The following is a 21,350-nucleotide window of genomic DNA, read 5'->3' on the forward strand; positions in this document are numbered from 1 at the left end:
TCCATCTTTGGCTGCAGAGCATATAGTCAATCTGATTTCTGTGATGACCGTCTGGTGATGTCCATGTGTAGAGCCGTCTCTTGGGTTGTTGGAAAAGAGTGTTTGCTATGACCATCGTATTCTCTTGACAAAATTCTATCAGCCTGTGCCCTGCTTCATTTTGTACTCCAAGGCCAAACTTGCCTGTTATTCCGGTTATCTTTTGGCTTCCTACTTTAGCATTCCAATTCCCCATGATGATAAGGACATCATTTTTTGGTGTTAGTTCTATAAGGTGCTGTAGGGCTTCATAGAACCGGTCAATTTCATCCTCTTCAGCACTGGTGGTTGGGGCATAGACTTGGACTACTGTGATATTGAATGGTTTGCCTTGGATTCGAACTGAGATCATTCTGTCATTTTGAGGATTGTATCCCAGTATTGATTTTCCTACTCTTTTATTGACTATGAAGGCTACTCCATTTCTTCTGAGGGATTCTTGCCCGCAGTAGTATACCTGGTGGTCATCTGAATTAAATTCACCCATTCCTGTCCATTTTAGTTCGCTGATACCTAAGATGTCGATGTTCAGTCTTGTCATCTCTTGTTTGACCACGTCCAGCTTTCCTTGATTCATGGATCTTACATTCCAGGTTCCTATGGAGAAAAAATCTTTACAGCATCGGACTTTCCTTTCACCACCAGACACATCCACAGCTGAGCGTCCTTTCGGCTTTGGCCCAGTCGCTTCATTCTTTCTGGCGCTACTAGTACTAGCCCTCTGCTCTTCCCCAGTAGCATATTGGACGCCTTCCGACCTGAGGGGCTCATCTTCCAGCGTCATATCGTTTTGCCTTTTGGTACTGTCCATAGGGTTTTCATGGCAAAGATACTGGAGTGGGTTGCCATTTCCTTCTCCAGTGGATCACGTTTTGTCAGAACTCTCAGCTATGACCTGTCCGTCTTGGGTGGCCCTGCACGGCATAGCTCATAGCTTTATTGAATTACGCAAGCCCCTTCGCCACGACAAGGCAGTAATCCATGAAGGGGGTATCTAGTCTAGGGGTCCCCAAACCCCGGTCCATGGACCAGAACCGGGCCGCAGCATGCCAGCAACTGGGCCACACAAACAAGCAAAGCCCCATCCGCGGGATACAGGCAGCACACATAACCATGCATCCTCTGGTCCACAGAAAAACCTTTCTCCACAGAACCGGTCCCTGATGCCCAAAAGGTTGGGGACCTCTGATCTAGTCCTTTTGTACCAGTGAAATTTGTACTATATAGCAAGCGGTATTCTGCACTAAAGTTTGCCAGGAGCCTTCCTCTGCAGCAAAACTTAGTAAATCAATTCAGAAGCAGTTGTGTGCTTACTGCTGAATACAAGTGGCACAAGTGGTCATGAAAACTCCTGGCCATATCTACCCTTTGAAGATCTGGTTTATCTTCACCCAACCCCTTACTGATTGAACATGTATATTTTTAAGACAGAGATAGCAAAGCCACACCATCTACATACAAACACCAACCTACTCCACCACCCGATTATCTATCCCAGTGCTTTATTAAATATTGTGGGATGCTATAAATTAAGATACAAAATCCTCAGCACAAATATCAGAATCTGTTCTCCAGAGATACTACAAACTAATCTTTTCAATCTCTCCCTAGCTAGATGGTCCAAAAGAATGCCACACTTTATAGTACTCAAAGTGGCTGATAAGACTCAGGAGAAACAGCAGAACAAGCCCGCTATCTTGAAGTTGTGGAAATTTTCTAGAAGACGTCTTTTGGTATACATGGGAATGCATACAAAAAGGTTTCTTTTCAAAGAGATATAAGAAACTATCAGTAGCTAAGGGTTGAACTGGGGAATCCTTGATGCTCTTGAACTTGGTTGCTAGCTTGCAGGCATTTTGTTACCAGACTAGTCCTTTCAAATCATTAAAGCAGCCACAGATTCACACAGTCCTGAGATAATCATTAACAAGACATTCAATGATATTTCATTCTTAAAACCATGGAAAAAGCCAGAATAAAATACTAGGACAATCCAATTCAGCATGAAATATTTGGATTTGGGTCCCTGTATTATATCTTACATCAATCCATTCATTAACTGACTCCTGGTGTTATACTAATAATTTCCAAACTGTTACCAATAGATGTTCCCCAAAACAAGGAATTAAGTTACTTTAATTCTGAAAAAAGAGAGGACACACTGCACAGATCAGTATATAGTCATCAACTTATGACCACAATTGGGATTGGAATTTCAGTTGTAAAGTGATGCAGTCATTAAGCGAATGGTTACATGATCAGACCCAATTTTATTACCATTTTACCACAGTTAAGCAAACGGTCATTAAGTGAATCTAGATTCCCCAACTGATATTGATTGTCAGAAGTCCGCTAGGAAGGTTGCAAATTGCAGTCACAATTATGTGACTGCAAGACACCACAACCATTGTAAATGCGAGCTGGTTGCCGAGTGCCCAAATTGTGATTCTCAACTGCAGGGATAGTGAAATAATCATTAACTTGAATGGTCATACGTCGCTATTTCTGAGGCCACCCTAACTTTGAACTGCTGTTAAACATTCGTAAGTCAAGGACTATTACTTCCCATTCAGATTTTTTGTTTAATCACTGTACAAGGTGATAGAAATAGCCCTCAAAGGATCAAGAATCAGTTAGGATCTAGGGACTTTGGAGTTGGGCCCCTGGTTTTTCACCACTGAAAAGGTTAGAGTATCCTGTAAATGTAGAATGTTCTACTTCTGAAAGATGTGATCTTAATTTCCTTCCCATCCTACCAAAAGAAACATAGGCCTGAATACAGACGAGTAACGGAAAATATTGCATTAATTAAGATTAAAGCATTTGCCTATTAATTGTGGCTCTGAAGCGTGCGTATGTGGGGACTGGGAAAGTGTAGCTGCAGCATGTCTATTTTTCCCAGGGGCGAAATAAATTCAATTATTTTGGACATGCTCAGTTTATTCTGGATTACAGTCTGAGTATTTCAAAAATATTAATTACTGTTCATAAAAGGATATTGTTCTACCAGTATATGTACACATTACCCTTCCCCAGTGTGATGTCCTCTAGAGGTACTGGAATGAAATTCTCAAAATCTCAAATATTTGAACAACACAAGGATTACTGCAAATGGATATCAACCTAGAAATAGTGAAGAATACCTAATTTCAAATCTATGAATTTCTAAAATTGACTGAATACCTCAACACTATTAAACATAGAGATGTGTCATGATGCATATATTGAGAGACCAGTAATTAAGAAAATTAATATTTTTCTTGACTTCTCCCTTAGAAAAACTCTCCTGATTTGTTTGGCATCTATATATGAAATTTCTCTTGAGGCTTATCTCTGAGGTCTCTTATGTGTCTCTTATACAGTATCTCTCCTTATCAGCCAAAACAAATGACATGAAAGAAGTTGCTTGTTGGAGTTGTGCTTATTCTACCAGAAATCGCTTAATGAAAGCAAGCAATAATCCCTTTCTCTTGTATGAAATGTGGTAAACAAAGCCTAATCTTATTAGTCCCACTTCTTTCAGGAATTCTGCAAATAGTTTTCAGTGCAAGGTCAGGTATCGGTGTTTAAAGAAACACAAAAAGGATAGTTTTTCTTTAATACATAGACCAGATTTGTGAACTGATTTGCTTAGACATACCATATTCCTTTAGGATTAAGAAGATTTATAAGTCTGACATAGTTTCTATAAGCAACTATAGAATTACAAACTAAAAATTACAATTATACATTACATTTTTTATTTTTGTAAATAATGTTAATAGTTAAAATATCTGGATACAATGGAAAGACATCAAAGGTTCCATACACATATGTGGTACAGTATACAATCTTCAGCCATTAACTACATGTTTTAATTATTCAGATAAAAGCCATGAATGCATACACTTTGGTGTTCTTCTAGTTCCAGATGTGCACAACTAAGCACTAACTGCTAAGCTCAGAATACTAATGACAAGATACCCAAAACCTCACTAGTTGACAAAGATGCAGGAGTTGGGCAAAGCCGTTATGCCAAATTAATTCAGGAAATCTCTTTATTCCCAAAAAAGTATATATTGTATAATAAATGTGCAGAAACACTAGAAGTGAGCAACCCTCAGCCCATGAACAGCATGCGATCTCTAAACCTATTTTGTTTTAGAAAAAATACACACACACAGTTGAAAATAGTCAAATTGTCCACCGTAGCTCTCAGAAATATTTAAACTAGTCAGGGGTGTCAAACTGCCGGCCCACGGGCCGGAGCGTCATGGAGAAACCGCGCCCATCCCATTGCCGGCAAAGGGAAAGAGTTCTGATACGTCGCGCGACATCACATGACGTCGCAAGTTTGACATGTCTGCTCTAAGTAGTGGAATATAAGTTGTTCACTTATACTCAACTACTTTCATGCAAAGATGCATGGATTCCTATATTGGTTGATATGAAGCACGCATTATTTGCTCTCTAATTATGAGAAGTTGTGTGTCTTAAGCTAACAGATGAAGTCATCTGTTCACAGACAACACTTAACAATTACACACATCAATCAATTTAGTGAATAAAAATGGTATCTTCCTGTTAACCATGTCTCCTTGTACACTTCTGTATAACACCATAGGACTCTAACGGTTCCATGTAATCTTTCCACTATGATTGAATGTGACGGAATGCATGTTCCAGTTATTTACATTACCACTGTTCCTACCAGATTTTAGATGCTTGTGAACATATGTACCTTATTTCCTGAGGATGGGGAAGTCATTGCTGTTTAGAGGAAACAGATCTGCTTTGTTGCAGGAAGGAACAAATGAACTCTTCTGGTGATAACTATTTTAAGATCCTCAGAAGAGGGAACAATGCCTTTTAAAATATATAGCTTCCCAATATTCACTAATATCTATTCCAGAAGACTGTTAATCGGTATGGTTTGCTCTTTAAATGCAAAAAGTGATAATACGTTTGCATATTTTCAAACAGTAATGTACAAACAACAGCTTTTGATAACCACTCTTTGAAAGAGAAAAGACCTAGGTAGGAAAACCTGTTTAGGAAGTATCAGTCCACAATCCATCATACTGCTTCACTGTGAGCTTTCTTAAGAAGTGAGTTTCACTGAGAGAGAGGTGGGAGGTTTTTTCCCCCCAAATATAATATTATGATAAGGGCACTGTGGTAACTTTCCCTTTGTTGCTCTTCTACCCCATGCAAGTGTAGGGATCCAAAATGGATGATCAGAAAACAAATGTTTTAAGAAAGCCAACCTTTCCTACAGAGACTCTACCCTCGAAGCAATATTCAAACTGGTCTGCATATCCCAAAGCAAGAAATATAATACTGAATCCACTCAAGCTGCCATGTGTTTTATTTTTATTTTTTGACATTATGTATTTTATTTATTTTATTGTAAGCCTCCTGTAAAAGTTGAGGTGGCCAGTTATACAAATCAGATTAATTAATAAATAAGATAGAAAAGTGGTTAGGGTTCATGTATTTCTCCCCCCCCCCAAAAAAAAATATCATCACGGTCCAAATAATGCTGAACAGGCTGAAATGCACAATCTCAGGCTCTAACCCTGCCTTATGATATAAAAGCAACAGAGTCATTCCTGCATAAGTTCAGTTATGATTCATCAGGGTTCCTAGGGAAGCATTTCTGATAGGGAGGCCAACTCTACAATCTGGAAGTCCTCTGCCATTCAACTCTTTGTTCCTCCAATTAGAAGCAGTGCTACTGCTTGGGGTTCTTACATCATTTATTAGAGACCAAATCCAAAGATTCCATGGACTAGTTTCATTTTGGTCTTCACATCACTGGTATCTCCTCTTTGGAAAAAAAAGCCAGGACAGACATAATAGCTGCCACTGTCAGGCACAAAGAATCAGGACCATACTTTAAGATCCAATTCAGAAGATTTATTGCTCAAGCCTATACACAAGAACCTACTCAACTAAAGTTCAATACTAAATTGGCACCAGACAAAGGCCAACGGAAATCAAGAGGGGTTTGACTTAGACTATTTGTGGGAACATAATGACTCTAGGCTGATGACTCGTTTAACTCTGACCCCCTAGCTCTGCTTGTTTTTCTTCTACAGATAATGAATCATTCTCATGAAATTAAGGTCCTATCTATGACATATTTAAGCAAAAAGTCATTGATAAGGAGGCAAGTTCTAGTAATAGAAATTTGAAAGTGAATTTGTTTTTCTGTTAGCATCTCACAGACTCTCTAGGGTTCCGTGGAATATACTTTGAAAAATCTTCATTGGACTATTTCATTCTCACTTTGTCTGGTTGACATATCTTTTATTGTACAATGTCACACACATGCACAGGATTTTTTAAATTACAAAATGCCAGATCCCAGACCAAGAAACTTATAATCTAAAGTTAATTGCTAAATAAAGGAAGGACAGAGTGGTAGAGAGGAAAATAGAAAACAGATTTACAATAGCCACTAAAAAATGTAATGTAATAATTCAAAGCATTACTAATAAACTATAGTAATTAAAATAATAAAATCTAAACTTAATTAAACTAAGTAACGTATTATTAAATTCATCAAGCATAATAAAAATGATGATGGCAAAAATTAGTCAATGAATGTTCATGTTATAATAGTAAAGAACGTATTAAGAATCCTTCAACATGAAAACTTCATAGTTTCTATTTTGCCATATATATGTGTATATGATTTATAAGACATCTTTACATATACTTGTGTGCAGTACTTTTTTTGTAAAAAAAAAAAAAGGTGCCGGAACTCACACACGTCATACAAACCCACCTTGCCTACCCTACAAGGTTTACCTTTGTAGTTGGGGGAAAAAACCGGTCAATTTTTAGTGTATCTAAAAAACTAGGATTTTGATCAAGGCAACTCTGGAAAATCCATCAAAAACAGGTGCCAGTGCGTTCTATGACAAAAAAAGCCCTGCTTGTTTGTGTAAGCACACATCAATGTGCATGTATCTATTACTTTTTTATTTTTTGCTTAGGCTACTGACGGTTCCAAATGGGTAGCTCTTACCACTAACAATCAATAGGTAATGTGCAGATTTCATTTTTCCATCATTTTTTTTCCAGAAAGAACAAGAGATGGGAAAATTGAAGAGAAAACACAGGTGTTACAAGAGAAACAAAGGGAGGACCAATCTTAACATCCTGTGTCTGGGACAGGGCAACTACAAAACAAAAGATATTCTGGAGAAATGTAGAGAGCTTGCACTGTTCCCTGTGTAAGAATGAAAATTAGTCTCACCAAACTAGGCAAGATACCCAGAAATTTATGACTGAAAAGCACTTTATTAAATGAAATAAGAAATTATGTTTTAGGGGAAAAGAAGAAAAACATCTATACTATTTTCTGATCTAAATAACTGCAAAGAATGTCCCTTGCCAAAAAAGACAAAGCATACAGCATATCCTTCTTTATTGGACCCACATCATATTAAACCTTTCCACTACTCCACAGGAGATTAAACCACAATACCATAATTTATTTTTGCAGCTCAGCTTTGGATATGAGTAAGTCTATAATTTGCAACTGCTATCATAGGATATATTTTTGCTTTCCAGGCTTGTTTTCATTTACTGTTGCAGAAATGTTTTGAATCAAGCTGAGTGTATTAAAGCAACAGCAAATACAGCAGAATGCCTCAAAACACTGACCCCCCAAAACTTTTGACTTAATGCCCTTTAAGAAGTAGGGTCTATAAACTTTCTTCAAATGATAATTAAATAAATATCACATTCATATAGAGTTCAAGCTTCATCACCTTTTTATATCAAAGCAACATCTTGCTTTGCTGTAATTCAAGTTTGTAAGAAGAGACATATGGAACTCAGAACTAGTAAGTTTCAAGGATAGAAGCCAAATTATCTATATCTGGAGTGGAAAGATAACTTGAAAAACAAAATGCAGCAGCTCAAGAGCATATTTGGGATCCACACTTCCTTTCTATCCTAAAGAACGTTACAATCTGGCAAGCTTGTGAATTTCGGATGCTCAGCTCTAAATTTCTTCTTAACAATGAAAATGCTGACTTCATCAAGTATATAAATCATTTCCTTCATACTGCCATCCAGGTTCCAAACCAAAAGTTGGACACACCAGAAGGAACCATGCCACAAAGGAACAACTCCTTTCCTGAAATACTATTGATGCTCTGAAGAGTCATGCTAATGTCTCAACTTATTTTTAGAGGCAGTCTTAAATATACATCTGCAGTTATAATGTAAAAGAAAATATGAAAATATTTAAGTATTTTTGGAGATTTTTCCCATTATAGCTTAGTATCCTTGAAATAAATGTCTTGCAATCTCATTCTGTACTTGGGAATGACAAGTGCCAATGCTGGCAACTTGAAATGACTGGAAAAGCCTTTATTTTTAACATTAAATCAGTACAGGCTCTATGCACATTAACTTTTAGTACATAAAAGAGAGTGAACTCAGTGAGAGAATTCAAAAATGTTTGTGTATTTAAGTGTAATGCCATAAAAATGAAGAAATTACATGTAACTTCAAATAAGAAGTTATCTTAAGAAAGCTTAAAAAGTATACAATTCTGGCCTTATATATATTATTTTATTTTGAATGTCTTCAAGTTATTGTTGACTTCTGGTGACTGCCTGGACAAGTCCCTGCAACTTTCTTGGCAAGGTGTTTTCAGAATGGTTTGCCATTGTGTCCTTCCTGGGATTGAGAGAAAGTGACTGGCCCAAGGCACTCAAGTAATTTGTGTTCAAAGTAGGACTAGAACTCATGGTCTCCTGGTTTCTAGCCTAGTGCCTTGACCACTACATCAAACATTAGATCCATTGATTCATTCTCTCTCTCTCTCTCTCTCTCTCTCTCTCTCTCTCTCTCTCTCTCTCTCCCTCCCTCCTACGTGTGTGTGTGTGTGTGTGTGCGTGTGTACTCTTTAATAACTGGTAGCTTATCAACTTGAAATTATGATGCCTCCCCTCCACTCAAAAACGCTACTTGCAACCCATCCTCAAAGTTATGATTACCACATACATATCCCCACAGTGACATGATCACATTTTGGGCACTTGGCAACCAGCTCGAATTTATAACTGGCTGCAGTGTCCCACAGTCACATGACTGCAATTTGCTACGTTTTTGCCAGTTTCTAGCATTTTGTGCCAGTTTCCGACAAACAATACCCATTTTGAAGAATGGATTTCCTTAATAACCTTAATAACCATGGTGATTCCTTTTAACGGTCATGGTGATTCACTTCATGACAACTGTAAAAACAAAAATTGAGTCTGGTCACATGATGACCTTCATAATAACCATAAGTCATATGGCAGAAATTCTGGGACCAGTTATGAACAGACCACCATATCTATCAATCTGGGTCTGTACTTTTCTAGCTCTTCTGCAGGCATCATTCAAAGATGACAACTAAACTGGAATAAGCAACCTCATATTAAGTCCATCTTTTTGAAGCTTAAAGAAATGTAGCCTTGGTGGAGCAGTGGGCTAATGCCTCCTTAAGTAACACCAGCTGCCTGCAATTAGTGCAGGTTCGCATCCCACCAGGCTCAAGGTTGACTCAGCCTTCCATCCTTCCGAGGTAGATAAAATGAGGACCCAGATTGTTGGGGGCAATTAAGCTGACTTTGTAATAATGCTGCTTGGGTGTGTGTGTGAAAGCCCTAATAAGCAGGCATATACATAGAATGAAGGCTACTGCTAAGCTTGTAAGCCTCCCTGAGTCTTCGGAGAAGGGCGGGATATAAATGGAATTAAAATAATAGATAAATAAATAGATAAATAAAAATACAGAACATTGCACAGTACCAATATGATGCGGAGAACAAACTACCTGTCCATAATAGAATTGATTATATCACAGTCCTGATGACACCACTGATACTTAAATCATGCCAGCCTTTTGGCACCTTTTAACAATTGGATTAATTTATCTGTCTCTGAAGCAGAGTTTTTTTTCCCTGAACAAAACTGTATGCAATCAGTATTTTTCATATACCATCAATTCAGGAAGAAAGAAAAAACTGAAGTCATTAAGGAAAAATATGGTGGCAGGGGGAGGGGCTGCGAGAAGCAAAGTACACATACCAGGAAAGTCTACTGCACCTCTGAAATCTATGTGAAAGGGATTTTAAGCGACAGCCTATTAGTCATGCTATTGGTTTAAAAAAAGTTTGCACTTTAAAAGGAACCTTATTTAACTTTTTAATACAACCAAATTGCACTTTAATGTAATCTGGGAAATTGCTTCTTCTTCCCCTATGGGGAGAAACGGAGTAGACTAGCACACACTCTTTAATACTTGCTCACCCACTATATTGCTGAATCCCTTTGGTTACAGGAAACGAAGTATTTTCCGGTGTGTAGAATTACTTTAAGTGGGGGAACTACACCTGGAAAGACTCTGCACGCAGACTTGGAGGTTAACTATCAAACGGATAAAGAACGCGTTAAGCCGGGTGTTGCGGATACAGACGAACCCAAAAGCTTCCCCAGCTGCCTTCTTGCGGGGCATAAAGCCAGAAAAGCTTTGTACCCCGCAGACCATCTGAGAAGGAGGTAGGTAAAATGAGGACCCAGGTTGTTGGGGGCAATTAAGCTGACTTTGTAATAATGCCGCTTGGGGTGTGTGTGATGAAAGCCCTAATAAGCAGGCATATACATAGAATGAAGGCTACTGCTAAGCTTGTAAGCCGCCCTGAGTCTTCGGAGAAGGGCGGGATATAAATGGAATTAAAATAAAAAAATAAATAAAATATTACTTCTGTATGCAATATTATTTAGTAAGCAACAGAGGCTAGGACCAACACACATTTGTTCCACGCTCGCCTACGCAGGGTCCGGCAGCAGCCACACCTCAAGGTCGCTCTTCCAACTTTCTTCTGACATTTAAACTTTGGTCATCTGATTCACGGCACGCCGCGGCGAAGTCCTTCGTACCTGGCTCCGAGCAGCCCGCCTACGTCAACAGGTACGCCAGCGCGAGCCCCAGGTTTCGCGCCGCCTGGACGCCCGGCCGGCAGGCTTCCTCCCACGCGAGCGAGGTGGCGTGGTAGCGCCAGCCTTTACCTTAAGGGGGACGCCTCGGCATTGCCCTCAGCGTCGGCTCCCGGCGCCTCTTCGGCGTCCTGGAGGCGGCGGCAGCGGCGGCTCCCGCTGCTGGGATGATACGCCGTCAGAACGACTCCTTGGGAAGTAGACCAGCGGCTCATGGTGGGAGCGAGAGCATAATGGCTCTGCCGCCGACATGAAAAGAAAAGGGAAAAAAAAGCCCTCCGTGAAGTTCCTGCTCACTCGGGTCCCTCCCCTCGAAGGCCGGCGCTTCAGCGGCCGGGAAAAAGGGGAGGAGCGAGACTAGCCGCCTTCCTCCAATGAGCCTCCAGCGTTCACCAGAGTATTGTTCGCGGGAATTCTCCGGGGCCCCTCGGCCCCCGCCCGCGCTTGCCCGGCTGTAACTTAAATGATTTAAGCAGGTGAGCGGAGCGGCTGAGCCAAGTTGTCTTCCGCCGCAACTGTAAAATACAGTGCATCATCTTTTATTCATACTGCCCTCTGCCGAGGCGCTCGTAGTTGCCTTCTGGTCTTTCTTCCTTTCTTCCTTCCTTCCTTTCTCTTCTTTCTTTCTTTCTTTCTTTCTTTCTTTCTTTCTTTCTTTCTTTCTCTTTCTATCTTTCTTTTTCTTTTCTCTTTCTTTTTCTTTCTCTCTCTCTCTTTTCCTTTGTTTTCTTCCCTTTCTTTTCTTTTTTCCTTCCTTCCTTCCTTCCTTCCTTCCTTCCTCTTCTACGTAAAATCATGTTTCAGTCCTTCCTCGAAGGCTTTGCACAAAACATCCTTCTCAAAACTCAGGGGAAAAAATGACTCGCAGAAATTGGAAGGGAAACATTCCCGGTGAAAATTTACAACCAGGTGTTACGCTAATTTTCTTCTTTTTTTTCCAGTGAGATTTTCTCTCAGTCCCACAGATTTGTGCTGACTAGCAATCCAGTATTATGCAAAGTGAGCAAACAAAGCAGAAAATTGGAGAGTTGTTATGTTTTAATATCAAAGTTGTTCTAAGTTGTTCTGCTGCATTCTTAATTTTATTCACTTTAGCAGTCGTCACATATATTACCTGTAACTGAGATGCATTTGTGACTGACAGCAGCAGCTTGGCTGCTGTGGTATGAACCCAGGGACATATTTGCAGAAATCAAGTCTGTCTGACCTGGTTTAGTCAGAATTCCTCGGGGCCATCTTTGCAATCCTCCGCTATGTATGAAATGCAGTTTTTTGTATCTGGAGACAGGTTTGGTTTCAGCTGCGATGAGAGTCCGATTCTTTAATTCACCATTTCTGCTTTCCTTGATGCTTGCAGGAAAAAAAATCTCACTTTTGCCCTTTTTCTTTATAACCTTTATCTATTAAAGCAGGGGTCCCCAACCTCCAGGCCATGGACCAGCACCCATCTGTGGCCCACCAGGAACCAAACCGCACAAGTGAGCAAAGCCCCATCCGTTCACATCTGATAATCTAGGCAGCGTGCGAGACCATACACCCCTGGTCCGCAGAAAAATCGCCCTTCATGGAACCAGTCCCTGGTGCCCAAAAGGTTGGGAGCTGCTGTATTAAAGGACAGTTATTGTAGCTTATTACATCTGCCCTTGCAAAGATGAAGTAAAAACTGTAGGTCATGTACTCATGCACTGTTCTTACTGTAGTCATCCACAGGACGCCTATTTTAAGCAACATGTGAGCAAGCTGAATGAATTGTGTGTGTTATCACACTGGTCCACTGCTATTTCTCAGAAAATGGCCAATTTCTGTACTACTGGTATTCCTCAGCCTACAACCACAATTGAGCCCAAACTTTATGTAGCTAAGCAAGACAGTTGTTAAGTGAGCTTTGTCCCATTTTATGACCTTTCTTGCCACAGTTGTTAAGTGAATCACTGCAGTTGTTAAATTAATAATACAGTTGTTAAATGAATCTGGCTTCCCCATTGAATTTTGTCAGAAGATTGCAAAAGGGGATCACATGACCCCGGGACACTGCAACCATCATAAATATAAGTCAGTTGCCAAGCATCTGAATATTGATCACATGCTGCAACCATCATAAGTATGAAAAAGGGTCATAGGTCAGTTTTTCAGTGCCATTATGACTTCTAAAAGTCACTAAACAAATGGTTGTAAGTCAAAGGACTAGCTGTTTTCATCTCGCACCATAAGCTGATTTTGCATTTGATCTTTTAGAAAAAGCATGACTTCTTCCAAAATGGGTTGAACCATCTTTATAGAGAAAAGAATATCTTCCTCAGCTGTAAATTGACTGAGTTAAGATTTAACTTCTTCCACTTCATCTGAGGTTGAAGTAAATGATTATGTCAGCATTCCCACCTTATAGAAGTTATCTACCATTTATTTAAATTGATGTTTGGGCTGTCCATCTTGAAAACATGACTCTGGGTGTCTAACATAGTTTAGAACAGGGGTCCTCAACCCCCGCTCCACGGACCAGTACAGGGCCACGGCATGCCAGCAACCAGTCCCCACAAACGAGCAAAGCCCCATCCGAGGGATGCAGGCAGCACACAAAACCACGCCCCCTTCGATCCTTGGAAAAACCTCTCTCCATGGAACCGGTCCCTGGTGCCCAAAAGGTTGGGGGCTACAATATAGAATAGTAAAATAATAAGCATCCTGAACAAAAGAACAAAATGGCAATGGAGTAAGCCAATATCATATGGGTTCACCGAAGTTCTCAACCTCTAAACCAGGAAAGCAGACAAGTCTTAAAGGCTTTCCAAATGGCTAGCCTGACCAAGACCAAATTGACCTTGAGTGACAGGTGCCATTTCTTTACTGAGTCTTACAAGATGGCATTTCCTAATTGACAAGAGCTGGAACATTATCTTCCTGCCATACCTGATGAGACAGGTAGAGACCACTGGAGAGTGAGGCTTCCTCAAATAACCTGCCCATGAGGACATGAAGGGCTTAAATTGACCTGCAAGCATATTGGAAGCCAGCACTGTTCACAAGATAAAGGTATCTGTATCTGTCACAGCAATCCAGATAGTTTGATCTCGTATCTAGGCAGAAGGAACAGAACTTGAACATACTGAAATAGAGCCTGGACATTTTTATATATAAAAAAAGAGTTATCTGTGACCTTGTTTCTATGTTAAATTTTCCAAGAAAAATCAGTACAAATCCACACCTTGCTATTGAGTCCTACTACATAGGAATTGTACTGTCAAGTGCTAGGGAGATCCAGGCAGTTCAAATTATAAAGATTTATTGCAAGCTTAAGTTCTCTACAAGAATCTGAGCTACTAACCATTAAAGCAATTTGGCGGTAAATAAAGAATTCACGATGTGCTGGACTTAGATCTCTTGTGGCCGCAAAGGGACTCATGACACGTTTGACCCCTCCCTCAGGCTCAGTCTGATCATTTCCTACATATACCATGTGTCTGCTCCCAGACATACTGCTTGCCATTAAGCAATGGTGGCTGCAAAGCAGTGCTGAAAGATAAAAAAATTGAGGAGGATTGTTGCAACCTTCATAAAATGAATGGTTGCTTCCTCTTCTATGTTTCTGATACAGGAGAAGCCCATGTGAAAGTGAGGCCACCCTGCCTCTGTGGCATTTTCTTTCCCACTGCTCAGATTTCCTGCCACAAATCTCATGTGTGGCAGGCAATTTATGTTTACATGAATTCAGCTTGGTAAAGCCTTGAAATGCAATCATGCTGAGATACCATGTTGGTAAGGAAAAGGCTTTTTAGGCTTCGCAACCCAACCCATTTGCTGATAACTCCATAAATAGCTTCTCCCTTTCAACACTAAGCCCTAGATTCACAGCATTTGTTGATAGGCCATTAAGGTGAACTAGAGACATTTTAGTTTCTCTAACAGTTGTTAAGAATTGTGAACCAAGAATAATAAGTAATTTCTCTGCTGGGGAATAGCAATAGTTTTTAGACATATATTGCCCCATAGGGCTTTACAGCAGGGCTTTTCAACTTTTTCACCCATTGTACCACTTTTAGGATATGGCAACATCTGAGTACCACCAGTCGCCTAGCAAGGTGTCAAAAATTTGATGACCAAAAAAAAGGAAAAAAGTGATGAAGTACAGGTAGTCCTCGACTTACAACAGTTTGCTTAGTGACTGTTCGAAGTTACAATGGCACTGAAAAAAGTGCCCCCCAAGCCACAGCCGAGCAAGACACCTGCCTGCCTGCCCGGTGGTGCTCTTCCTCCTGTCCAAGGTTTTCATTGTTGTGAGCATTTTTGTTGAGGATTGGCGGTTGGGGTGGGGTGGGGGGGTTGTTTGGTTTTTATTCTCCTGCCCCCTCGGCTGGGTGGTTGCAGCAGGTTTTGGTCATTTTACATGACCCTGGGACACTGTGACCATTATAAATATGAATCAGTTGCCAAGCATCTGAATGTAAATCACAAGACCCTGGAGATGCTGCAACATTCCATCTGATCGGCGCTTCTTCTGGGATCAGCAGAAGCACCAGTATCAGCACCGAGCTCCAGCTGGAGCCTGGTGCTGATCCTGGTGCTTCCGCTGAGCCCTGACAGCACCGAAGAAGCGCTAATCTTGGCGCTTCCGCTGAGCCCTGACAGCCCTGCAGCTCCAGCCATCTCTTGTTCAGGCTTTTGCGGTGCTGCTACCCATTCAGCTCATTCCCATCCCCCACTACCACTTTTCTAGGATGGTCGCATACCATCTGCCAGGTGCCAATGTACCACTGGTGGTACCCATACCACTAGTTGAAAATCCCTGCTTTACAGCACTCTCTGAGCAGTTTACAAATGTCAGCATATTGCCCCCACAATATGGGTCCTCATTTTACTGACCTAAGAACGATGGAAAACTGAGTCAACCTTGAATCTGTCAGGATCAAACTCTAGGCTGTGGGCAGATTTAGCCTACAATACCGCATTCTAACCACTTTGCCGCTACGGCTTCCCTAATACATAGAATCATCCATTCTGTGCAGTTCTGAACTTCTGAATAATGCATACAGGTAACTCTCAGCAGTGGTAATTGGAACTAGAATTTCCATTGCTAAGCAATGCCATTACAAAGGGCAACATCACATTATTGTATTGTTTAGCGATAGAAATCCCAGCAGTCCCCTTTGCCATTGGTAACTGAATCCCATCAGTCATTAGGTGAGGACACACCAAGGTCCAAGCCATCCCCAGCGTGGTGTCTCCTGGCCCTGAGCTTCAGCAAAGTAAGGGGCTGCCTCCTCCCCTACACATCAGCTATGGTACCGACATTGGTGCTGGTGCTGAAGTAGAGGCCTTCGACATCAGGGCCTTCCGTAGTCTCAGCCAGCCACACCCAATACCAGGCCTCTACTTCATCCCCAGTGGTGCCACAGCCAAGCACTCCAGTGCCACAGCACAATGTCCCAGCTGCCTCCACCACTCTGTGCTTCACTGGTCCTGCTACACCCAGCTGACCTTTGCCGTTGTCTTTGTCCCACTGCCTACACTGGGTGCCCAGCCTAGCCTCATGTGAGGCAGCTGCTGGCTACCTCAGGCCTTCTTCCCAAGGCCGCATTTGCCTGTCTCCAAATTGCAAGTAGCCTTATTGAGATGTTTCAGAAAGCCGCCGAAACCATTATACACTGGTAGAAACCACTATATACAATGGACTTTCTCCAAGCAATCTGTTGCCGATCTTTTCATGGGCTTATCCAGCCACAGACATATACCGCACACCCACCAAACTCCACAGCACCTTCCCTCCCTCTGTTTCATCTTCCTACCAATTTGCCCATCCTCACACATGTTGCCAATCTATTATATATTTTTTCTTTTAAAAAAAATTGCATCATCATGTCCCCTTGGACACATCATCATACACACACACACCGGTTTGGAAACCCCTGATTGAGAGCTACTAAATTTGGCCTGCAAAATATGGATGATCTCTAGATGGAAACAAGGAGTTTTGTTTGTCTTTGCTGCCATCTGTTGATCATCTGGATTCTTGGAGCCCAGATTTATTACACCAATTTACTAGGAGAAGGTGACTGCCAACATGTGATAGGGCTCATTATCAGTTTATAATGAAAATACTGAGAACTAGGTACCATACTACTAATTATATATTTTAAATTATCGTAATTAATTAACTTAAATTTATTGGCTGCCTAATTCCAGTAGACTCTGGAGCTTGGAGAGACGGGAGCATAGAATCAACTATATACAATACACTGCTCAAAATCAAAATCAAATTATTTCAACCCTCAAATAATACAGTGATTGGGGAATGGAATGCAAGTTTGCTTAAAAACCAAAATAGTGTAGGGCAAGAGGCTATAGAGCCCCAGTTTATAGTGGATTCTGGTACATGGGATATAGTTGGATGCACAGAATTTTCTCCCTACTGTTTTTTTGTTCTGTACCAGCCTGCTACCGGCCCTGCAGAAAAAGCAGGGACAACCCCTTTACAAACGGCAAGAGGCTGGAATAAAGCCTGCCAAATTTATTAACATAAAACAGAGCAAAACAAGACACCAACCATGAAAACAGGAGCTATGAAACAGGAACTATTCAAGCGGTTGCCTTCAGCAAACCAGCCCTCCCACACATTCCCCTTTTATACAGTTCAGTGCGTGGCTTCTCTCTGCCTCCTTCTGAGGTGCCCCATTGCCTTCCTCTGTTTACTCCTGATTGACTGCCTCCTGCGTCGGGCGTCCTTGAACAGGGCCAGCTGTGGGTCATCTTCATCCACGCTGTCAGGCTCACACAGCTGGGTCTCCATCGTGACCAGGTGGGAGGGGCCTGGCTGAGGGCTCTGCGGAGCCTCAAGGCCATCATCAGCAAGCTCTTCAACACCCCCCTCCTCCTCCTCTGAGTCGTCCGACCCAACTGCCGAACCCACAGGCTGACCCTGAATCACAACATTTTTATTTAACTGTCAGTCACCCAGAGTCAGTATATAGCCAGGCACTGTCTAATTCTAATAAACAATATACCGTATAAACGGAACCTCTTATTTCACAAAACTTACAGGAGTCTAGTATATAGGTTCAATAAACTAAAATTGAATACATTTAAAGGCTGCTTTAAGAATAGCAGAGTGCAGGTAGTCCTCAACTTACAGCAGTTCATTTAGTGATTATTCAAAGTTACAATGGCACTGAAAAAAGTGACTTAAGACTGTTTTTCACACTTAAGGCCATTGCAGCACTTCCATGGCTCCATGATCAAAATTCAGATGCTTGGCAACTGGCTCATATTTATGATGGTTGCAATGTCCCAGGGTCATGTGTTCACTTTTTGTGACCTTCTGACAGGCAAATTCAATGGGAAATCCAGATTCACTTAACCACTGTGTTACCAGTGATTCACTTATCAACTGTGGCATAAAAACTTATAAAACGAGGCAAAATTCACTTTACTGTCTTGCTTAGCAATAGAAATTTTGGGCTCAATTTTGGTTGTAAGTCAAGGATTACCTGTACAGAAGTCACTATATTATTATGTAAAAATAAAACGTTGGGGGTTTGATGTTATCTTATTCTACTGCACCAAAGGGAGTTGGAAGTCAATGCCTTTTCTTTCTGTTTTCCCTTTGACCCACACTTTTTCCTTCCCCTTTTCCTCTCTATTCTCCTTCTATTTTCTTTTGTATTTTTGTATTATATATTATAAACTAATAAATAAATAAAAAATAGAAGACAGTTCCACTTGGACTGATGGCAAAGCAAACCATCCCTTCTAAATGAATTCTGTAGCTTATATATGATTATTAGCAAATGTTTTCAGTGTCGTGCTCAGAGCCTCTGCAGAGAGTCAGCGGCTGCTGTTACTGTATGTATGGAATATTCTAAACCCATGAGTGCTCATTTCAAAGCAAACACTTAGAATTAGCCAGTAAATATCATTTCATATATTACAAGATGCTATTGAGGTAATGTGATTATGTACAGGTCTTTCAAAAGCGCAGTATTACAGATAACCATTTCATTTTTGCCCATTAAGTACTTACTGGATTGCTGCCCAAACCCCTTACTGTGAGCATAAGGCACTACTGCTGATATAGCCCTAAATACTATACAATACAAATTTTAAATTTTCTACAATTCTCAAAAGTCTGGGAAACCTGCAATATAAAGTTATGTGAATGGAGCCATCACCATAGGGGGAAAAATGGAGAATTCCACATGCAGTCCGAGTACTTGACATAAAAATGTTTGAATCTGAACTAAAACCAAACTATTTACTACCAGAACTAATAATACCTTACTATAAAAATCTGTACATTTTAAAGATTCTGATGGTATGAGTAGGAAAGGCAGCTGTAAGATTTCACATTAAAATTCTAGGGACAGACATTTACCATAAAGCTGACTAATTAATTTATAAAATTATACAAACTAGATATAATATGATTTTGAAGCAACATTTTGTTTTGCTTTGAAGTTAAAGTCTGCAGAAAGTTTTCCTGATACATTTTGATTAAATTTATATTTGCTTTTTGTATCTGCATTTTGCTTGCATTTTCCTCTTAAAATCTGATGATTATATTGATACATACTAGCCATTCATACTTGTGGAGATACTGCAAATTATCCTATATTTATTTAAGAATATTGTTTGTTAATGCTATTTACCACCTGATTATTAAAACACAACAATAATGTAATGGAATACTTTGATTACTGTAAAGTTATGCAAATCTACATATTCACTGTTTTAAACCCTTGCCCTTTGTACTTCTATGGGTATGTGTGAAATGTTAATAGCTGTGCTAAAGAAAGGATTATGATGAAAAAAGCTGGAATAAGTAGCTTTAACGTACAAGCAGACTGTTCCACCCTTGGGAGCAACTAATACATTATTAGAGAATTTTCTGGTGGTGGGGGGAATCCATTTTCTATTTATAAAAGATTCTTTCAATAGTTCAGTAGTTTATTACATGTTAGGTATTACAAGATTATTCACCAATAAAACAATATACTGCAACATGTCATTATTAAAGGCTGCCAATTATATGAGGCATGACTGCTTTGTTTTTCTATTATTATTACTGCTAATGTGGATATTTGTTTCTTCTTGCATACAAAACTATTTTTGTACACTCATTACTTGCTTCAATGCTCTATATTTCATATTGCTGGATTATAGGATTATGGTTACATAGTAATATGTACCGTAGAGCTGAATGCTGTTTACACTTGAAAGGACTTCAACATATATAACAATCATGCAGTATTCTTTGATGTGTCTCTTTAATCGGAACCATGACACCTACATTATGCATTGCTAATTCAGATAGCTAAAGGTAAAGCCAATTGATTTAAGTGGAGATAGCCCTTAGTATGCACAGAATTGCAGCCCAAATCATTTACACTAATATATATTCTATTTAAATAAGACACTGATTTTAAATTGACCCTTTGTCCTTCAATTTGCTTTTTAAAGGGGATGGTGGTGCACTCTGCTGGTTGCTTTTATAACTATTCCTAATAGGATTAGTGGAATTAAGCATATGAGCTTGGATATCTTAAATAGAAACACTGCATTCCTGCCTCTTGCCCATAAGGGCCCACAAAGGTGGGTGGTAGGAGCCAGGTACCTGTAAGGACATCGCAGGAGCCAAATAGATAAAGATAACATCTCCCAAAGTCCCATTCTAGATCAGAAACTGCACACATAGGCTCTTTTTTAAAATAAAATCCTCCACTAGAGAGCTCATTATGTTACCATTTTCTGAGTTAGACCATTAACTATCATGTTCAAATAAGAGAAAGGTCTCTTAGTCCCGAAAGCATTCGTGCTGGTTGTAGCCAGGGAAAATGTTTATATTCTGCAATGTGTTGTTCTGCAACAATGTTATTTCCAATAATCTGCCATAAATTTAATACAGTCATCAGAGGTATTACTCATGATGTAAATAAATAAAGCCAAAGTATGGTAGGTTTCCATAAGACTTGCTACTTTTTCAACCTTACTAATTAATGTATATTTATAGAAATATATGGTTCAAAATTGAGATTTCATCAAGATGTATTTGCTTCTTTGAGTTCTGATAGAACTTTTATTATAACCAAAACTACGCTGTGTTGGTTGATCAATATCCATCTAAAATATTTGCTGGTAAAAACATAGCTCCAATGTCTGCCACATTTCTCTTCTCTCCCTTCCTCTTTTTTTTTCCTATTCAGCTTGCCTGATGACAAACCTCAGCAGTCTGCAGAGGTTTTTTTGTACAGTAATTATTATCACAAATTGAATCCCGCATTTTTAATATTCATTTGCAAAATCTACCATTCTGGAGAATTCTAGAATATTTTGTT

At 40.0% G+C, this 21,350-nt stretch overlaps 1 protein-coding gene across 2 annotated transcripts in view; it reads right to left on the bottom strand.

The window, feature by feature from the left end:
* ARHGAP18 (Rho GTPase activating protein 18) overlaps window positions 1-11,403 on the bottom strand; it is a 70,428-nt gene extending 59,025 nt beyond the window's left edge. The window contains exon 1 of one of the 2 annotated variants that reach the window (XM_081314124.1): window positions 11,101-11,403. In XM_081314124.1, the coding sequence (XP_081170250.1) occupies window positions 11,101-11,243 (143 nt within the window). In that variant the 5' untranslated portion in view covers window positions 11,244-11,403. The remainder of the gene's footprint in view (window positions 1-11,100) is intronic. The other variant, XM_081314125.1, reaches the window with a different exon arrangement.
* Window positions 11,404-21,350: the final 9,947 nt, after the last annotated feature.

Source organism: Vipera berus (genome assembly GCF_964194415.1).
Source record: "Vipera berus genome assembly, chromosome: 1".
In the NCBI taxonomy this organism is placed as follows: Eukaryota; Metazoa; Chordata; class Lepidosauria; order Squamata; family Viperidae; genus Vipera; species Vipera berus.